General features: G+C 32.5%; 3 protein-coding genes and 1 long non-coding RNA gene across 5 annotated transcripts; 2 read left to right on the forward strand and 2 right to left on the reverse strand.

Annotated features, from left to right (window-relative positions):
• The first annotated feature begins 2085 nt into the window (after positions 1–2085).
• Positions 2086–5277, forward strand: LOC137827301 (O-Glycosyl hydrolases family 17 protein). Of its 2 annotated transcripts, none has more exons than XM_068633593.2 (4): positions 2086–2541; positions 3471–4724; positions 4816–4843; positions 4943–5277. In XM_068633593.2, the coding sequence occupies exons 1-4, from the start codon at positions 2484–2486 to the stop codon at positions 5097–5099; spliced, it is 1497 nt and encodes a 498-aa protein (XP_068489694.1). In that variant the 5' UTR covers positions 2086–2483; the 3' UTR covers positions 5100–5277. The 2 variants fall into 2 exon arrangements, with proteins under 2 accessions (XP_068489694.1, XP_068489695.1); XM_068633594.2 differs by having other exon boundaries at positions 2367–2897.
• A 2533-nt stretch (positions 5278–7810) lies between these two features.
• LOC137827303 (uncharacterized) lies at positions 7811–8830 on the forward strand. Its single transcript, XR_011083705.2, has 2 exons — positions 7811–8038; positions 8705–8830. It is a non-coding gene; the product is annotated as an uncharacterized LOC137827303 (long non-coding RNA).
• A 306-nt stretch (positions 8831–9136) lies between these two features.
• Positions 9137–11286, reverse strand: LOC137827302 (SGNH hydrolase-type esterase superfamily protein). Its single transcript, XM_068633596.2, has 6 exons — positions 11029–11286; positions 10626–10753; positions 10406–10532; positions 10147–10259; positions 9759–10008; positions 9137–9607 (listed from the first exon to the last, which is right to left on the reverse strand). Exons 1-6 carry the CDS (start codon positions 11258–11260, stop codon positions 9390–9392), a joined length of 1068 nt encoding a protein of 355 aa, XP_068489697.2. The 5' UTR covers positions 11261–11286; the 3' UTR covers positions 9137–9389.
• A 3067-nt stretch (positions 11287–14353) lies between these two features.
• LOC137823898 (putative inactive receptor kinase At1g48480) lies at positions 14354–17871 on the reverse strand. The gene is made up of 2 exons (XM_068629219.2): positions 16124–17871; positions 14354–15335 (listed from the first exon to the last, which is right to left on the reverse strand). Exons 1-2 carry the CDS (start codon positions 17382–17384, stop codon positions 14662–14664), a joined length of 1935 nt encoding a protein of 644 aa, XP_068485320.2. The 5' UTR covers positions 17385–17871; the 3' UTR covers positions 14354–14661.
• Between the last annotated feature and the right edge of the window lie 1882 nt (positions 17872–19753).

The raw sequence follows: 19753 nt of genomic DNA on the forward strand, positions 1-19753 counted from the left end.
AATTTAATTTAATTTTATAAAATCGATTTATAAAATAAAATTCACATATATATAACTTTTCACTTTCAACTTAATTTTTTTTTTTAGCAATCCTTTCAACCTTTTTTTTATCAGCAGCAATACTTTCAACTTAAACTTAATGCTATAAACTCCATCACTTCTCACTTCCACCTTTCATTATAAAAAAAAAATACATGACATTGTACAATCAAATATTAATTTATTAATTTATTATTAATAAATGCAAAATGCAAACAAAAGAAACGTTTCGTATGTGATGAATTGTATTTCTATTAGAGCCATTTCACAGCGAATTTAATTACTTAAATTACATATCCGTTTTTGAATTGAAACTAAAATATCATTCGATGGATGAATAATTAATTGGTTAAACAAAAAAATGTGCACCTAAACTTATGTTATTTGTATGAGATTACTTGGATAAATTTTGAAAAATCAAAACTCTCATAATTAACCCAAAAAAAATCCAATTTCAAACTATAAATCCTAACACATTTAATACCTCAAATAGAACTTCTTTCACCAATTTAAATTCCAACTACATCTTCAAATGAATATATACATATTCAATACTTAAAATCCATTAAAAAATATTTCATGTGATGACTTTATGTGATGCAATGATGAGAGATTATTATCGCTACATAATAATACTTAATATAAAAAAAATTATATAAAAAATTCTATTAAAAAAATGTGTTCATGGTTGCAAAATAGTGGTGTTATGACGTATCTAATAATAACAGCATTTATAGAGAGTGGACCAATTGGTAGCTACCATGCCATGCCCCATTCTATCATGCTATGCCTCTTTTCATTCACCCAAACTTTAATATAACATGCTAAAATATGCCCAAAAATAACCTTACATCACTTTCATTATTAACATCTTCGTATAAAAAATATTGGGTCATTGCTTCCGCAAAAACAGTTTGAGGTAGGTTCTCTTTTTAATGACAGGTTAAACTTTTTTACATCTCACGTTCACGGATCCCAATTTTTACTCATTAATAAATTTCTCTTCAAATTTCTTTAATTAATTCAACTTCACAAATTTAATTCAAAAGTTATAATATTATTAACAATTATAACAATTATTAATCTCAATTTATTGAATTTGTTTTTTTATAATTAAGTGATTAAAAACTATTTTTTGATATTATTTGTAAAAGTGAGTGTAACATGTTCAACGGAAGTCCATGGTGAGATTATCAGAACTCAACCCACAATAATTGAAATAGGTCCATCCCTAAATCCCTTAACTTTCACCCAAAAGAGATGCAATCACTATTCCTTGTTTGTTTCCATCTTTTAAAAAACACAAAAGATGTGTATAGAGGTTGCAGGTGAGAGATGCAAACAAACAAACAGAGGGTCAGACACTTCACAGCTATTAATACAACACAACAAACCACTCCAACTGAGAAAATAACCATCCGTACTGTAACGGCTAGGAGAACAGGTGCATGTCTTCTCCTCCACATGCACACACCATAAACATAGTAATAATAATAACAACACTTCAACACTATTATTTTTAAAGTCTAACATTTATTATTTATACACCAACTTACACTCATTCATTCTCCATTTACTACTCCCATTAGGGAGGGAGAAAAAATATGTCATATCTTTTTCTGTAGCAAGAAAAGATGACAGAATTTATAATGAGTGGAAACTGGATCCTAACGTTCATGTCTGGTTTTTTTTTTTTAGTGTTTGATTTTATATCTTTGTATGTATATATTTTAATGAGCCGGTTTTATGGAGTCGAGAAGTTAGGCTTAAAGTCCACGTCGAAATAAAATCTTTTGTTAGATTACATATTAGGTGATTAAACACAATATTATACACTGTTTCATGTAAGATCTAAATTTGAAACCTCATTAATAGCATATCTTAAATTATTCAAACTACAGAAGGATTATTCAATGCTTGGCCCAACTGTTAAAGCAAGCTCGATTCTTTCTAAAAATATTCGAGTCTTACAAAAGCCGAAATTTATTCAAGCACCTCATAATTTGGACAACTATATATGTTTTCACATTGTAAAATGAAGAGATTAGTAATGTAAAAAAACAAATAGAGAGAGAAAAAGTTGTCTTAATTAATCTTAAGTTCTGGTGTTGTTTCTTGATTTATTTGGTCTTGTGCTGACTCTTCTTCAGCCAGTTGCATATGCTTGTTTAATGTATGTCAACAGTGAAACTTCATTGAAGGATGATTCCTTAGCCGTTTGATTTGTCTGACAACCTTTCCACGTATGATTTCTGTCTTGATCTTGTAGCCCCCTCTCTAACACAGTCATATATTCTCAAACAGCTTTACCCCACTTTCTGCTTTTCAATTTAACCTTGTGTTTTCATATCCTGCTGGTCTCTATTCATACTCCTTCTCTCTCTCTATCTCTCTCTTTCATTATTGAGACTTCTCTCCAGATTTCTCAGAGCCATTGAATCTATATGGCTGTGCATTTTCTTCTTCTGCTTTTTGCAGTGTCTCTTGTTGTAGCTGATGACGGTGAGTGGACCCTTTTACCTTCTCCCTCTTTGCTTACTATGCTTCTAAGAGATCCTGTGTTTTCCTCTTTTTGAAGTTGTGCTTGTTTTCTAAATCTTTCATTGCCCTTTGGTCTGTTTTCTGTACACGGGGTTGCCTTGTTCTGAAATCACTGTAAAACTAACCTGCATGGTTCTTCTTGAGCCTTTACTTGTTTAGTTCTCGTAGGATTCCTTGCTGTTTTCATGAGATTTTTGGAGTCGGCTTGGTGGGAGTAAAACTTAGCTATGCTTTGCCTTATCAATGCCCAAATACACTTGTTCATTTTGACACCTTAGCTAAGAGTAGCACACTGCTGTGGATTAGCTTATCAGAAGGTTGTTTGAGATTTATTTGATGCTGAATGTTGAGAACCATGATTTAGTAGGCATCTTATAGCTGGGATTGTGAAAGATTGGTTAGTGTGTGTCCTAGCAGAGTTCGTACGTTTACATAACATTTTTATTCTGAGATTGAGCCTGTGGCTAATATTTAATAACACATGTTTTTAAAATAGTCAGGTGTTTTTTGGTTGTTGATCTTCTTGGATGCGGTCCATCAGTAGGATTCAGATATTTTATATTGAATAGGACGGTTCTTTTGTCCTTCTAGAAAGTCATGCATTGTCATTTCCCCCAACATTTGGATGTGTGTAATAGTTTGTAGTGGAGATTGATGAAGTTATTTTTGGAAAAGATTTCTACTTTTGGAAGAACTATTCTATTGTTTACAAGTTTTGCAGGTAATCTTCACAGATAGCTCAACATAAAAAATTATATTACCCACCAAACAAAATGTGCACAAGAGTCTGCTTGCATATATGCTTCCATTCCAAGTTCCAACTTGACTGCTGGATTGTGTGAGGACTTAAATCTTGTTTGTAAGGTATCTTAATGTTTTGTATGTTGCAGAAGCATTTATTGGAGTGAACATTGGAACAGATCTCTCTGATATGCCACACCCTACTCAAGTGGTAGCTCTACTTAAAGCCCAGCAAATACGGCATGTTAGACTGTATGATGCCGACCAAGCTATGCTCCTTGCACTAGCGAAGACGGGCATTGAAGTTGTTGTGACTGTACCTAATGAAGAGCTCCTAGCAATTGGTCAATCGAATTCCACAGCTGCCAACTGGGTTTCCCGCAATGTGGTAGCACATTATCCAGCCACCAATATCACAGCCATTTGTGTTGGTTCTGATGTTTTAACTTCCCTCCCAAATGCGGCAAAAGTACTTGTCAGCGCCATTAAGTACATTCATTCAGCCCTTGTTGCTTCGAATCTTGATCGCCAAGTTAAAGTTTCGACACCCCTTTCCTCTTCCATCATCCTTGATTCATTTCCACCTTCCCAGGCTTTCTTTAACAGATCACTCAATCCAGTTTTAGACCCTCTACTTGATTTCTTGCAATCCACTGGATCTTATCTAATGCTGAACATTTACCCTTACTATGACTACATGAGATCAAATGGAGTGATTCCATTAGACTATGCACTCTTCAAAACTCTCCCTCCCAACAAAGAAGCTGTCGATTCAAACACCCTTCTTCACTACACCAATGTCTTTGATGCCATGGTTGATGCTGCATACTTTGCCATGGCTTTTCTGAACTACAGCAACATTCCTGTAGTAGTGACCGAGTCAGGGTGGCCCTCTAAAGGTGGCTCCAACGAACCTGATGCAACTGTAGACAATGCCAACACTTACAACAGCAATCTGATCAAGCATGTGTTCAACAAAACCGGAACTCCCAAACATCCTGGAATTGCTGTTAGTACTTACATCTATGAGCTCTACAACGAGGATACGAAGCCAGGGCCTATATCTGAGAAGAACTGGGGACTATTTGATTCAAATGGAGCACCTGTCTACATTCTTCGCTTGACAGAATCAGGGGCACTCCTAGCAAATGATACCAGTAACCAAACCTTCTGCATTGCAAAAGATGGTGCTGACCCGAAGATGCTGCAGGCTGCATTAGATTGGGCATGTGGACCAGGCAAGGTCGAATGCTCTCCATTGCTGCAAGGGCAACCATGCTATGAACCAGACAATGTGATTGCTCATGCAAATTATGCTTTTGACACTTACTATCATAAGATGGGAAAAACTCCCGATGCATGTGACTTCAACGGTGTAGCTACCATCTCTACCTCAGATCCAAGTAAGTTGTTGTTCCCTAGTATTGGATTGGATTAGCTTTAGCATGTTTTCATTTTGTAGGATGATTAACACATTTTTTTAAATGATTGTAGGTCATGGTTCTTGTTTATTTCCTGGAAGGTAAGATAACATTTCATTATTTGATTCATTTTCATTATTACTCTATGTTTTGTTTGTGTTGTAATTACTCACAAGTGACATGTTTGTGCACATCCGCAGTCTTGGCAAAAATGGCACCTTAGGTAACTTCACAGCTCCATCCATGAATTCTACAAATTCAGATTCCTCGGCCTACAACCTTGGCAACTGTGACTTGAGAATTAGAAGTCTTCTAATGGTAACAGGATTTCTAATATGGGGAGTGGTTTTGCTATGAAGTGGTATATGTCTGAACAAGCGTTACTTGAAAATTTTTGTTAGATGATAATGCTACATATTCTACTTGGTAGCATTGTGTTGTTCATAGTGGTCCATTCAATTTTGTACAAAAACCAGCTAAGGGTTTGGACTGAATGAGGCTGCAACTGAATCACCATCTTTATTATTCTTTTCAACTAGAATTTGATTCAATCTTTATCCACCATTGACTATTTTCCATTGGGATAGTTCCTGTTCTCTTATGCTATATAAATATATTGCATTTACCCATCCAACCTCTTCAACGAAAGGAAAATAAAACTTACTCATTAGTACCGATCAAACTTTTCAATGTAACTTTGTTTGATTCAAGTCAAGAAAATAATATATTGGTGTGGTATCCTCTTAATTCAACCAAAAAAGGTCTCATTGAGGTTATCTATTTTCAAGACAGATCTTGGTTTTTTTTGCTACTGATTAGTCCAAGTGTCTAACATTGTCAAATTTCAGCTTCTGCTGTGTAGCTATTGCACAAGTAGTTAGTTCTTATTGCCAATAGGGTATGTTTCTACTGTAGTATATAATTGTTAGGCCAATTGAAGTTTTGAAAAAGAATGAGATAATTTCACAAGGAGTACAAAATTGGAAAATTCTTCCTGAAACATGCCAATTTGAACCTATATCCTATCACCTTTAAAAGTTTTAAAAGTACCCTTTTAGTCTGGATTTCAAAATCCAGAATTTTAAAAATACTATGAAAATCAAAATCTCATTATGAAAAAGTAAATTCAAAATGTCAAAAATACATTTTATAAAAAAAAAATCCAACACAAAATCTGAAAATGTATTCTAGAAAAGAATTTTCAGAATTTATAAATGTGTTCTGAAAATCAAAATCCAGAATTAATATTTCTCTATCTGTAACCATATTTCATTTAAGGTTATTTTTGTTATTTTGCACAAGTATTTTATTTTATTAGAAAATCGCGTGCATGTTCACATTATATGTTACAGAAAGAATTTGCCTAAAAATTTGGATCAGGCCTGTTATCTAGCCTACAAGCTCAGTGGGCCAGATTGACCTATCCCAATCCATCTAAAAAAATTAACCTAATTGAAATAATAAAGTTAAATTAAAACTAATTTCTATATATTATGTGAAAACTTTGGAGTTGATAGATAAAAATGTTATTAAAATTTAGAAAGTTGTGAAGATTGAAGATTGATTTATAATAATATTTTTTATGTTTTTTTTAAATTTATTATGCATATTATACAAAGTACTTAAGTATTAATTAATTAATTATGCTGATAAAAAAAAATTAAGTATTAATTATAAATTCTTAATTTTATTAAATATATTAAGATTCAAAATATTTTTTAAATTTAAACATAGTTTTTTTTGTCCATGTGTCTATTTAAACCTCCAACTTGTGGTCTAATATTTTTCAAAGTAAATATTAAATGAGTGATGTTACATAGATCCCTTTATAAAAAGAGTTAAAGTAGATTAAATTTACTCATTTAGATAGTTATATCTAGAGACTCATATAATTTTGATTTTAAATATAAAATTTTGCAATGCATATACAATTCATATTTCATGTAAGTTTGCAAGGTTTTAATGTAAATAGAAATATTTTTATTTCATACAAATAACGCAAAATTATAAATAAATGGCATGGTTATATATACACATTATATGAAGCCTAAAAAATTAATGGTGAGATTGCGTATTTAATTATAAACACTATGTGTTTTTAATAAAAAAAATCATGTTAAATTTATATTCTAATTTGTAATGTGAAGTGTTATTTTTAATCAAATGATGATACTTTTATTTATATGTTTTCCCCCAAAATTATATATTTGAAATTGTATACACTTTTGTTGTAATATATATAATAAATATATAATTTCATAATTTATTACTTTAATTATGTATGCGAAGTTTTTTTAATTTTTCTTTACAATTTATGGATTTGTTCCTCTTTGTGTTGATATAATTAAATTAAATAGAAAAAATAACAAATAATGAGAATAAATAGCCTATTTTTGTCAAAAAGTAACCAACGAATTAGATATTAGTCCATAAAAGTATCCGTTGAAGTGGTTAATATATATAAAATAGAGGAACCTGCCATCACAAACACTGATTATTATTTTTTAATTCCAATATAGCAAATGGTCAAATCAGACAAAAATTAAAAAAAAATGTATATTTTTCAATGTACTTATAATAAATTATTTAAAATCTTATACATTTTCACTTTAATTTGAAGAAAAGAAAATGCATTGCTTTGAGATTTTATGAGAAAAGAGGACTCAATAAGTTTTGTTATATATAATAATTTATTTGTATGACCTTATCCAATGTACTATCACCATGAAAAGTCCTAATCACATAAATCAATTATTTATATCTAATTCAAACTATAGATAAACAAAATAGAATAAAATTTGTTTGACAGAAAATAATAAAAAACACCTACTTAACAATTTTTTATAATAATATTTTTAGTTAAAAAATAAAGTAAATATAATTAATACTTCCGGCTTAATATTTTTCTAAAAAAAAATAAAACTTAAATCTGTCTCTCCACTCTTCCACGTTTGGCACGTGCTCCTCTCTCCTGGCTTCATGCTTTACCGTTACACTGGCAAATTGGTAATTTTAACCAAACCCTAGTTCAATTGGGGATATATAATCAACATCAACCTCGTTCCTCTTCCCCACTCACACTCTCTCTATTTCCCCATCCCAATTTTTCATGGCCCTAACTATCTCTTCTCCAAATCTTCTCTCCTAAATCAACACTTGTTTCTGTTAGTAAGCTGCATCTACTATGATTCTCTGTTTCTCATGTACTGAAACAGAGAATACGAAAAGATGCCAAATCAACAGGTTCCTCAATGGACTGGCATAGTCCCAATTTTAATAGGCTTTTGCTATTTCTCGTAGGATTCACAATTTCTAATCTTTTCTACAATTTTTGCTCTTCTCCTTTCTGGGTCTCGGTTTTCATTTTCCAAAATTAAGAAATAAGGTTTTTTCTTTTCAATTTTTATTACTCTTTCAGGCTTCTGGGTTTCAATTATTATTTCTCATAATTTAGGGATTCATGGGCGAAGTTGCATCTTTGTTTGACTTGAGTTGTTTTATGTTATTCTTTTTTATGTTTTTTTGATCTGGTTGTATATATAGATGTGATTGCTCGATGATGATTCTTTTTGCTTTAACCACACCGAAGAGATGCTGGGTAGGGTTTCAGGGCTCATTTCCATTAAGGGTTGATGTGTTCTTATTGTGCTTGGGTTAGCCTGGTGACTTCAACTTCTAACTTAAGAGGTATTTGGTTACCTCTTCTTTTAGAGATTGGGAGAGGGCTTTTTCAAGCACTTTGAGGGGACTCACTTAAACTGGAGGGGTCTTTACCTATCTCAAGTTTTCTCATGTGGAAAAAACTGGCCTTTGACTGAGAGCAATCAACCACCACAACTACTCTTTATGTTTTGAATTTTGAATTTTGATTCCCTTGTAATTTTTAACTGTTGATTTGTCTCATGGTGTTATTGTGGATCTTTTAAAGAGAAGATTCAATTGAATTGTTTTGGTCTCTGCAGGTAGATCTCAGAAGAATGTTGGGATGCTATCACAAGGGAAAACTAACATTTTGATGCATTTTATAATCACAATGTCATATAATTATGAATGAATATGAATAAAGGTGCTGCAGTTGTTTTTTTTTATTCTTTTTATGAAACATCAATTTTGATTATATAATTAAAAGTTAGAAAATTAGATGCGGTATGATGAATTGGTAGTTGATCAAGGTGTCGTAAACAATTTAGAACCTTTTTTTGAAGATCTTAAGATTATTATACAATCAAAATTTAGAATACTCTTGAAATTTAATTAAAACTGAAAGATATTTAAAATAACTTCTTTTAAAATAGCTCTATGTCTATAAACAAACGTATAGAGTTTCTGACTTTTTGTAAAAAAAATAACTACTAATTTATATTCAGAAAATAATGTATTTTAGTCTAGTAATAGAATCCAAATAAATTTACATTACTTTAAAATTTTGGACTAAATTTATCAATTTGAATGTAAGGATACAAAATATAAATCTTGACAGGAAGATTTACTAAATAATCATTTTCTGAAACAATAAGGTGTACTGCTACAAGCGAACCTAAAATCAGTTATAGTTTTATATTGGTATTGTTTAACACCATGAGACACTATAGTGTTACAATCTAAGTATATTCGTATGGTGTTACAGTTCAATGTAACAGAGAAAATTTAGGGTGTAGGAGAAGGAGTTGGTGCTGCAAGCTGATCTGGTGTGAAGAGAAGGGAGAAAAACTTTTCTGCAAGAACAGCATTGGCTGCATCTGAAGGATGGAAGGCATCCCAAAATACAAACTCATGGCGGTTTTTGCAGACCTTTGAGTTTGGCAAGCACAAACCTCCAATACTCGTGTCTACGTTGCAACACGACGTATTTGAAACCTTAAAACCTGCTAAATCGTTAATTAAAACATTTGTTATATACAGCAGAAAAAAAATGCCACAAAATTTCACTTTAACTAAGTGGGGTGAAATATTTTTTTAAGTATACCATAACCATGTATTTTTATGATATTCAGTAGAGAGATGTCAAATTATTACCGTAAGTATAGGGATTATTGATCAAGTCAAGAACTAACGGGTAAGTATCTCCAAAAATGAACTTTGCATTTGGAAGACGATGATTTAGTTTGCTGATCAGCTTCTCTACATTCGAGTTGAATTGCAAGATCCATTCGTTGACTCGCTTTAGACATTGGCCACGTTTGGATTTAACCCTCTGTGATGGAATGCAACCGAGTGGACCCAAGCCGTGGAAGACTATTTTTCGTGCTCCCAGTTGATAAAGACTCTGGTATAATCAGATTCTTTTTTAGTTGATTAAACTATAGATATGTATGATGCTGATGTGAAGAAGTATATGTCTCACTGGATCATAGTTTTGTTCAGTTATTTTACAAGTTAACATGTATACTGCATTGATTTTTACCTGAAGTTGCTTATCTAAGGTTGAGATTAAGAGCTCTATGAACTCATCATGAGTGTATTGTTGGCCATCAGCCAAAAAGGGTTGCAAGAAATTGTTGACGTAATCATTGCTGCCTGCCAAATATATGGGGAATCCAAGGTTTTAATATTCGAAAGAAATATTAGAACAAAATTTAGATCCAGCTTTAGAAGCATTTTTCATATTGTGGATAACTATGGGGAATTGCATTTCAGGTTTATTTATTCGTGTGAAGTGTTACCAATCCCAATGAAGTATGTGGCTTCATTGAAGTGCTTGCTGGCAGCCTCCTCTTTTATGTTTGCTGTGATTACTTCTTTTGTTTTCTTGAAACTGCTTATTTGATCATCGAAAGATAACCTCTGAATCTACAATGATCAAAAGATAGAGAATAAGTCAGATGAGAGGCCACTGAAGTTATAACCTGTAAATAGGATTCTGAGGGCTTGAATTATGCTTACAAAGTAAAGTCCTGTATCATTCAGAATTCCTGCCCCACCAGATGCATAGTTTACTCCTTTGAGTAAGGTATCAACATTTTGAGACACCGACAGATAAGCTGGTGGTGAAGGGATTCCAAGTTTTTCAGCTGCAAAAAAGCCATAAAATAAGATCATTAGTATTGCTAGGTAATAGTTTATTCAGTGAGTAAATAGTATTTGCAATCACATATCAGAACACTATCATTTCATTACAAATTAGGGTGTATGATCTGATTATTTTTACATTAACTATCTTAAAACTAGTGTGCATCATACTTTTTATTGATAGACAATATAAAAGGGTAGGTAAAAATTAAATTCTCATCCAATTTCAATATAAAGAGGAAACAAAAACATGAAAAAGTTGAGTTGCAGGAAATACATATGAAATCACCAATAGTTCTCCCATTGCTGAATCTTCCAGTAGCCTGACCACCACCATAGTCAATCCCATACCAGGGATAGTTACATTTGGCTAAAGAATATTGCAGAAAATTATTGTTCCCAACATCTGTTAAGGAGTCACCAAATATATATGTTACAGGCACAGCTGCAAGAACAATTGCTGCCATAGAGAAGATACAAGCAGCAAAAACCAGCCTTGATATTGACATCTTTGTTTTTTTGAACCTTCTATTGCTGAGCATATAGAATTAAGTCACAGTTTTTATAGCAGTATTACATTCAGTTTCTGCACTGTTGTGTCAATTCTTCAAGTATGCATGTTAGTTGTGCCGATCAACAAAAGAAAATGCATGTTAGTTGCTTATTTTCCAAACCACACTGACACTTGAAACTAAATGATTTATTTCATCTTGGTGTGATAAAATCATAAAACTCAGTGGTTGAATTCTCTTAACAGGAGTTGGCCAACAAAGAACATTTGAGTCAGTGATTGGTTTATTTAAATGGCGCACGGGTGCATATTTGTGTGCATTTGCTGTGTGTTGTCTCACTCAACTCCTTTACTTGCTGAAGGTTAATTGAAGGACAAGAAAATCCTCTTTTGTCAAAGAAAATTTAGAAAATATGTGAAGAAGCTAGTGAGAATTATATTCAATATATTGTTTACCAACTATATATGCATTTTCTGTTTAAGGTAATGAAAGTTTGCTTAAAATTAGGCTTGACCTCTTGTGCTGCTTGGTTTAACTAAGGTGATTTTATGCTTAGTTAAGGTCAATTTTCTACCACTTTGGAGATTTCAGAACAAGCAAGATCATTGCACCTATCTTTTACCTCTAATTTCATGTGTGCTCATTCACATTAAGGAGGCGTTTCTATATTTTATTTTGAGAAAATGTCATAACAACAAGGGAGAGAAAAAAAGTTTAAAATGTAACATTTTACAGAGAAATATTCAAAATTGTTGTAGAAATTATTGTAAATATGACATCTATTTTATTTTTGGGTAAGTTACTTAGCCCTTTTCATAAGAGAAGTTGATGAACGAAATTTTATTAATTTATGCTTTATCGTTTATCATGCAAGAATCATGCGTGAACAATCTTTTTAGTATGTGTATTATTTTTACTGAAAATAAGATTCAATTTACTATGCATAAAATAGAATTTTGATAAATTAAGGCAAACTAGATTAAAACGTTAGCATATAAAAATTAAACATTTTGAATTTGTATTAATATGCATTTTAATTTTGTTACTTAAACATTTAGTTTTAATCAAACTTAATAATAAGGTTCAATATTTGTTTTTTGTTTTTCAATTTGATGTTGTACTTTTTTATGTCTTGTTTTTATTTTATTTTATTTTAATTGGTCTTATTTGCCCATAATTTTACATCTCCTTTATTCATTGGTTAAAATAACTTTTTTTAATGAAACTAAAATAAAAAAGTTTTAGAAATTCATTTTTACATAAAATGATTTTAATTTATAAAAATATTATTTTATATCAGGGATTTAATTGGTGCAGTGAGGCATTTGTTCCAGGACTGACAGTTAACTACTTCTGACCATAAGGTATCCTCTAATTTAAAAAGCCAACGTCCTTAAAATTTTGAAGCTTACCCACCAAAAACATCGTTTTCAATTGAAGATTTTGTAGATGGAAACTAGCCATCTGATTTTATTAAATTCTTTTACAGTAAAAAAGCCTTGCAATGGTACTATTATGGAACATATGGGACAACTTTTTACTGAATTATCTTATAAATTAGCTACTAACTAATAAATTAGTTGCTAGTTAATAAACAAATTCGATAAATCAGATCGTTAAACTAAAAATATTTAATAAAACAAATTGATTAACTAATTAGTAGATATAATATATTATAAAATAACATAATTACATAAATTTTATTATATAAATAGACAAGTAAGGTGAAAGATAAGATAAGTTCCTAATATTATATTCCCAACCTCCTCCAGAACCATAACTCTTATGTCATGCCACTAAAATACCATGTCAGGAACCAAGTGGTGAAGTATTTGATTTCACTTAACCCAGATATCATTTCATTCATTTCCCAAACTAACCCAAACAACTCAGTTTCAACAAATCAAAATTGCATCAGAAGCCAAAACTAGCCAATTAGCAACACTGCACATTTATCTCTCCTTTTCTCCTTTTCTTCTCTGATGACATTGGTTTTAGATTATAGTAAGTTGGAAAGCAAAAAATTTTACAGCTAAGTTTCAACAAACTCAAGATGAATCTAAAAGAAACATAACAAAACATTTCGTATGCACTTAAAAGGTGTGCAACAAAAACTACATGTCAATTTCAAAAGAACAAGAACAGATGCCTTAAAAGGGAAGCACATAGCAGAGAATTCTATATTTATCTTTGTCTGAGATCAAGTGTCAGTTGTTAGTTTTATTTTCTTTTCTTTTGTCCCAGATCTATTTTAGAATAGAAGAGCCAAAGGATCGGTGTAGACAATAAATAAACTTATGTATTTCAAATTTAAAAAATAGTTATTAACAAAATATCTAAGATATTAGTATTTTTATGAATTGGGTAATTTTTCAAATCATTATAAAAAAATGAAAAAAATATATTCATTTAAATGTAATTCATGGAATCACTATGGTAGTAGAATGTATTTTAGAAGCTTTTGGTTTGGTATGTGATGTGATGAAGTTTTTTAACATTTGAGGGACTGCAAAATGACAGAATACATGTGCTGCTCTCTGCACTTTACTTTTATTTTGTATATGTATCTATAGGTGAATGAAAAAGAGTTTCACGTTTTCTGTACTTCTATTCTGTCAGCATAGATTGCCTGGTTGAGAATAAAAACCCTCTTTACTTCTACCTTGTAATCTTGTAATGTGTTCCAAGTTCCAACCTTCTAGCTCTCACTTCAGAAAACCTTATTCAAATTTTTAACTATACCTCACCTCATTGTGTGATTATAATAAAACCTTAATAAATAAATAAAATGCATAAAATGACTTGGGATGCTTTTAGATAACAATTTTAAATAATACTGCTATCATTTTATTTAGGATATATATTCTGGCACCTGTTTTTTCTTTAAAAACTCCTTCACAAACCCTTTTAACAATAAAATATTATTTTTAATGATAAAAATAACTATATATAAAAATTTAAAACAATATGGGAATTGTTAAAACTATCATGTTCCAGAAAGATACAACCCAATCCGGAGGAAGAAAAACCAACCACCCATGTAAATATCCAAACGAATTATCCACAATTCACGCATAATCCCTGTAAAAATGAAAATGAATAACCGTCTTTTGAGGAATATAATGAAATAGTAAACAAAGTGGGGGAATGGAAAGCCCCGAACCAAGACTCAGAATAACAAAAGGGACTGAGAAGAATAAGGTAGTAAGAGTGTAAGACAAAGGACACATACACAGGTGGTTTCTATAATCCCTCAATGAATAAACCAACAAACAAACAACACTTGTTGTGTAATAATATGCATGCCAAAAACAGGCCAAATATCAAACAATGAGGTCTTTCTTCAGTTCTATATTCAAGCTTGGGTGTGACAGTGATGAAATAAAAGGGCTCTTTCTTCAATTCTGTATTGAAGCTTGTGACACACCCGAGTCAACAGAGTAGTATTGTTGGGACAATCCATTATCAGCATCTTTAAAATCATTGTTCTTCTCTTCCTCTTTCTCTAAACTAGGATGACAAATTTCCTCAATCTTGCTTTCCACCACATCCATTGAAGGTCTTTTATCAGGATATTGGGCAGTGCATTCAAGGGCAAGCTGCAAGAGCTTCACCATTTCCTCCTCAACACTCTGGTACCTTAGAAGCTCCATGTCAAACACATCAGTATTCCACTCACCTTGAACCACAGATTGAACCCATCTTGGGAGGTCCACCCCTTCGTCATTCAGTGAAGAATGAGCAGGAGCCTTCCCTGTAAGCAGCTCCAAAAGCATGATACCAAAGCTATAGACATCAGCTTTTTGGGATACTTTGCGCGCATCAGTGATCTCTGGTGCTCTGTAACCAGAAACACGGTTTGGAGTAGAGGTTGGAAGGGCAAGGTAAGCAAGGCCAAAGTCAGAGACACGAGCTTCAAAAGATTTGGTGAGAAGAATATTCGATGACTTGATGTTTCCATGAGAGGATGTTGGGCCATGCGAATGAATGTAGGCAATCCCACGAGCAGCACCAAGGGCAATGGCAGACCTTGTTTCCCAATTCAGTGGAGTCCTCCCCACCCCACCATTTGCTGCAACAACAAAAACAAAAATGTCAGATCATAAAGTGTTTGACTTAACAGCATCCAAATTAAAATCCATTTTTTTCGCATCCCATTGCACTTTCATTCACCTACGAGTAATCAAATGCAGCCCACATTTCATTTTATCAAATGTAGAAGCTTCATACTGCATTCACAAATGAAGTATTTGACAAGCAGTCACTAAATACTTCAGAAGAATTATGATGAGTGTTAGTTAGAAATCACAATCCTGAAAGCAAACATTTACTGACAATAATTTTTCTTTAGAACATTGAGGATTATCTTAAGACATAATTTAGAGGCACGAGCTTCAGCTTTCTCAGATAATATTTTAGACATCAGACTTCACTCTTGATGCAACATTGTATCTCCCTTTGACATAGTGTAGGTAAAATATGCAATGACATCCATTATCCAAACTAGAATATCAAATCAAATTTATTTTAAACAAAACCCCTTAATTCAGAAAAGTAAACCAAAATCCGACGGGCAGAAGATGTGATGAAATAAAGCCACAATCTAGACAAGACATATAGCAGAGCTAAAAGCCAAGCCATGACAGTACATTACAAAACTGAATGGATAAACAACAACAGCAAGCAAAACATTAAGAAACATAAAAACAACAAGTAGCCACCTAAAGAGCTAGCATTGAGTAGACACATGAACAGCCACAATCATTCACCTGATTTAACAAAAGAAATGGCACCAAGACAGAAAAAAGAGAGACACTATTGTCCAAAAATAACAACCAAGCATGAAAGATGGGGTATTACCATGTAAGAGAGCAGATAAGCTTCCCATAGGCATGTAATCATAGACAACAAGCTTCTCATCCCTGCTAAAGAAATAACCCCTAAGTGGGACCAAGTTGTGATGAACCATCTTCCCCACTTGCTCAATCTTCTCCCTGAATTCCCTCTCTGTGGCAGTAACATCCTTCAACCTCTTCACCGCCACACTCACCCCCATTTCCAAAGTCGCCTTATAAGTCGTTCCAAACGTTCCTTTCCCCAACACTTCCGCAGAAGCCCTCAACAACTCGTCCAAACTAAACACTCTATTCACATTCCCAAAAAACACCAAACTCTTATCTCCACCACCACTACTTTGAACCTCACTCTTCTCCACCGAACCTGCCACTGCGGAACCTGAATTCCCACTCTCGACACTCTTGTCACGAGACACTTCACCTTCCACATCACGCTTCCCAGTTGTCACACTTTCATCGTTTTTCCCACTCCTTTTTCTACACAAAAAGAACAAAAGCAGCAGAATCAACAGCAAACCAAACACGGAACCAATCACGATACCCGCAATGGCACCACCGGATAATTTACTCTTTCTCTTCTCCTCGGTTCCGGGGCAAAGTTGTAAGGGCTTCCCGCAGAGCGAGTTTCCGAGAAAAGCGGTCTGGTCCACACGCGAAAACCGGTTCGGAATGGAACCGTTAAGGGAATTATACGAGACGTTGAACTGATCCAGAGGCGGAACACTAAGGTCAGGGATTGAACCAGTGAAATTGTTGCGTTCGAGATAAAGAGTGGACAAACGAGTGAGACCATTGAACTTGGGCGAAATCTCGCCGCTGAAATTGTTGCTACCTAAATTCAACCTCACGAGGTTCTGCAAAGCGAACACCGCATCAGGAACTTCGCCGGAGAAGAAGTTTCCCTGGAGATAGAGGTTCCGCAGCGCTTTGAGGTTAACGAAATCCGCCGGGATTCGTCCGGTTAGCGCGTTGAACCGAAGGGAGAGCGTCTGCAATTCGGTGAGGTTTCCCAAACCGGAGGGCAGCGAACCGGAGAGACCCATCGCAGGGAGGCGCAGCAAGGTTACTCTGCCGTTGGTGCAGGTTACGCCGGTCCAGGAGCAAGGGGTTGTTTGGGTGGTGTTCCATAGCAGCGTGCGTCCCCCCAACGCGCTTCGGAGTGACACTAACCCCGCTCTGTCCGAAGCTAGATCCAAATCGGCAATGGCGAAGAAGCACGTTAGGAGAGTAAAGAAAATCGCTTCTACAACCCGCGCAGACTTCATTTGGGTAGTTCGAGTTGTTGGAGGAAAGGAGTTAGTTATCTACGGAATTGGCGCCATGAGAACCTCGGAGGATGCAAGTGTGGTTCTGTTGGGTTGTGCTGAGAATGTTTTTTTAGAAAAGAAAAAAAAAAAGAAAGTGTCGTGAGAAGCGTGAGTGATGCGAGGGAGGGTGGTGGGTGTCACGTATTATAGCAAAGGGTGTTGCGTTTGCGAGGTTGGAGAAAGGGAAATAGATGATAGATAGAGAGAGAAGGAATAGAAGATGTTTTTGAGAGGGAAGAGAAAGTTTAGAGTACGTTCACGTGCAACGAACGACCGGTGTGTCGCGCGGGTGAGCAATGTTTGTTTTAAGATTAAAAATAAGTGAGGGAAGGTTCCAGGTGAGACCCACTTCTTAGAGTGGTGGTCCAGTTATAACTTCAAATCACTCTCATTTGTAGCTGCCCTCCCAGCTGGACTCTCTGTACACCAAAATAAACCTTCTTTTAAGCACTGCATACATTTTCATTTATACTATCAGACATTAAAACGATACGGATATTTCGAATATTGATACGACACAGATATAAAAATACATAAAAATTTAAAATATAGAATACAGAATACAGAGACACAATCTATATATTATATAATTTATATAATTATGAATTACATAAATTGATAATAAAAATTTATGTGAACAAATATATTTTAAATTATTTTTTGAAGTAGAAAAATATTTTTTATTTGTTTATTTTTTTTTAATCATAATAACAATTTTTATAATAAAGTTTGAATTTTGAAAAAATTAATATATTTTTCCTTTTTAAAATTATGTTAAAACTGTTCTAGAATTGTCAAAAATCTAACAAATACTTTTTGAATTGGACACCAAATACGTGTCTTACAGGTGTCATACGAGTATCGAACACCAACACGTCATTTTAGAAGAGTTTCCAAACTTCATATTCTTTATTTATTTTTTATTTTTTTACTTTCCATCTTCTGTTGAAATTACCAGTTTTTTTTTCTTCTGTTTGACTAGCTGTTCGTGTAGTTTAATGAAGTTTGTTTTTCTTTATATATTACAAGTAAAATAGGATTTGTTTGAATATAATAAAAATAAATTAAATTCTTATTATCCTGTATTTGTTTAAATTTAGAACGGTGGTCCCAAACACAACGTTTAAGGGACAATCCATTTACTAACCTTTCCTTTGGGTTCCTGTGATGGACCACTTTTCTTCCCACTATTTTTTTTATATATATATTTTACCGAATGAATTTAAAATAATTATTTTTTTTAACGACAGATTTCTACAACGGAAATCTTTTCGCCGTTTGTTTAAATGGAAAGGGTAGAGGCGTTTTCGCTGCCGGTCAAAATTTTAAAAGCGTTTTTTAAATCTATAAATTCTTAAGATAAGAAATATTATGTCATCCAAAATTTGTATCTTATAAGTTAACTAGTATGTTTATTATTTATCTGTGAAGATTATTATTTATATATATACTTGTCTTATATGTTACTGTTTCTTTTCATTTTATTTGAATTAAAAAAAGGTAATGTTATTATTATTAATATTAATAAATAGACTATTAGGTGTATCTTACGATATTTTATATTACTATGTATTTATTCATTTACTATTTAAAATCCAACTTAATGTTTTCCTAATACCACATTAAAATTAATTTAGTTTTTTTGGGTATATATTAATAACAATTACAGATTGTTATATCAGACGACTGAAAGTTAAAAAGCTCTTCTATTATTATTAATAATAATAATTTCTAAAATTATAATATAGAAATTTAAATATGTTAAAAGGTTGTAACGCTAAGAATAGTAATAGTCATGTTACAACGTTCAAATGTTCAAATTCATAAGAAAATATTTTTATAACCAAATTATAAGAAAACATACTTTTATGAATATGCATAATAATTTATTTGTAATTTATGATAAATGAAAATGAATATATTTTTCACCTTTAAACCAACTCTACTAAAGAATGAGTAAGGAAATTTTATTCTTAAAACTTTCATAAATTTATTTTTAAAATGTTACCCTAACGTGTGCTTAACTGAGTTTATTATTGAGAATGAGTTCATTGACAATTTTATGAATTTTAAGACATTTCTGTTATAACTCATTTCATGAGATTTTAAAATAATTTTGGTGTTTTTTTTTTTAACTTGCAAATACAATGGTTATTTACTCTCTTATTAGTGTTTTAGTTATTTGTTGGTTGAAATAGATATTTAAAATATATAAATATTTTTTTGTACTTATAATCTTAAATTTCACGTCACGTTAATATATTTTAATAAGAAGATCTTAAAATATATATATATATATATATATATATATATATGTGTCTTAAGCC

This window comes from Phaseolus vulgaris, chromosome 8 (genome assembly GCF_051622355.1).
Source record: "Phaseolus vulgaris cultivar YP4 chromosome 8, ASM5162235v1, whole genome shotgun sequence".
In the NCBI taxonomy this organism is placed as follows: Eukaryota; Viridiplantae; Streptophyta; class Magnoliopsida; order Fabales; family Fabaceae; genus Phaseolus; species Phaseolus vulgaris.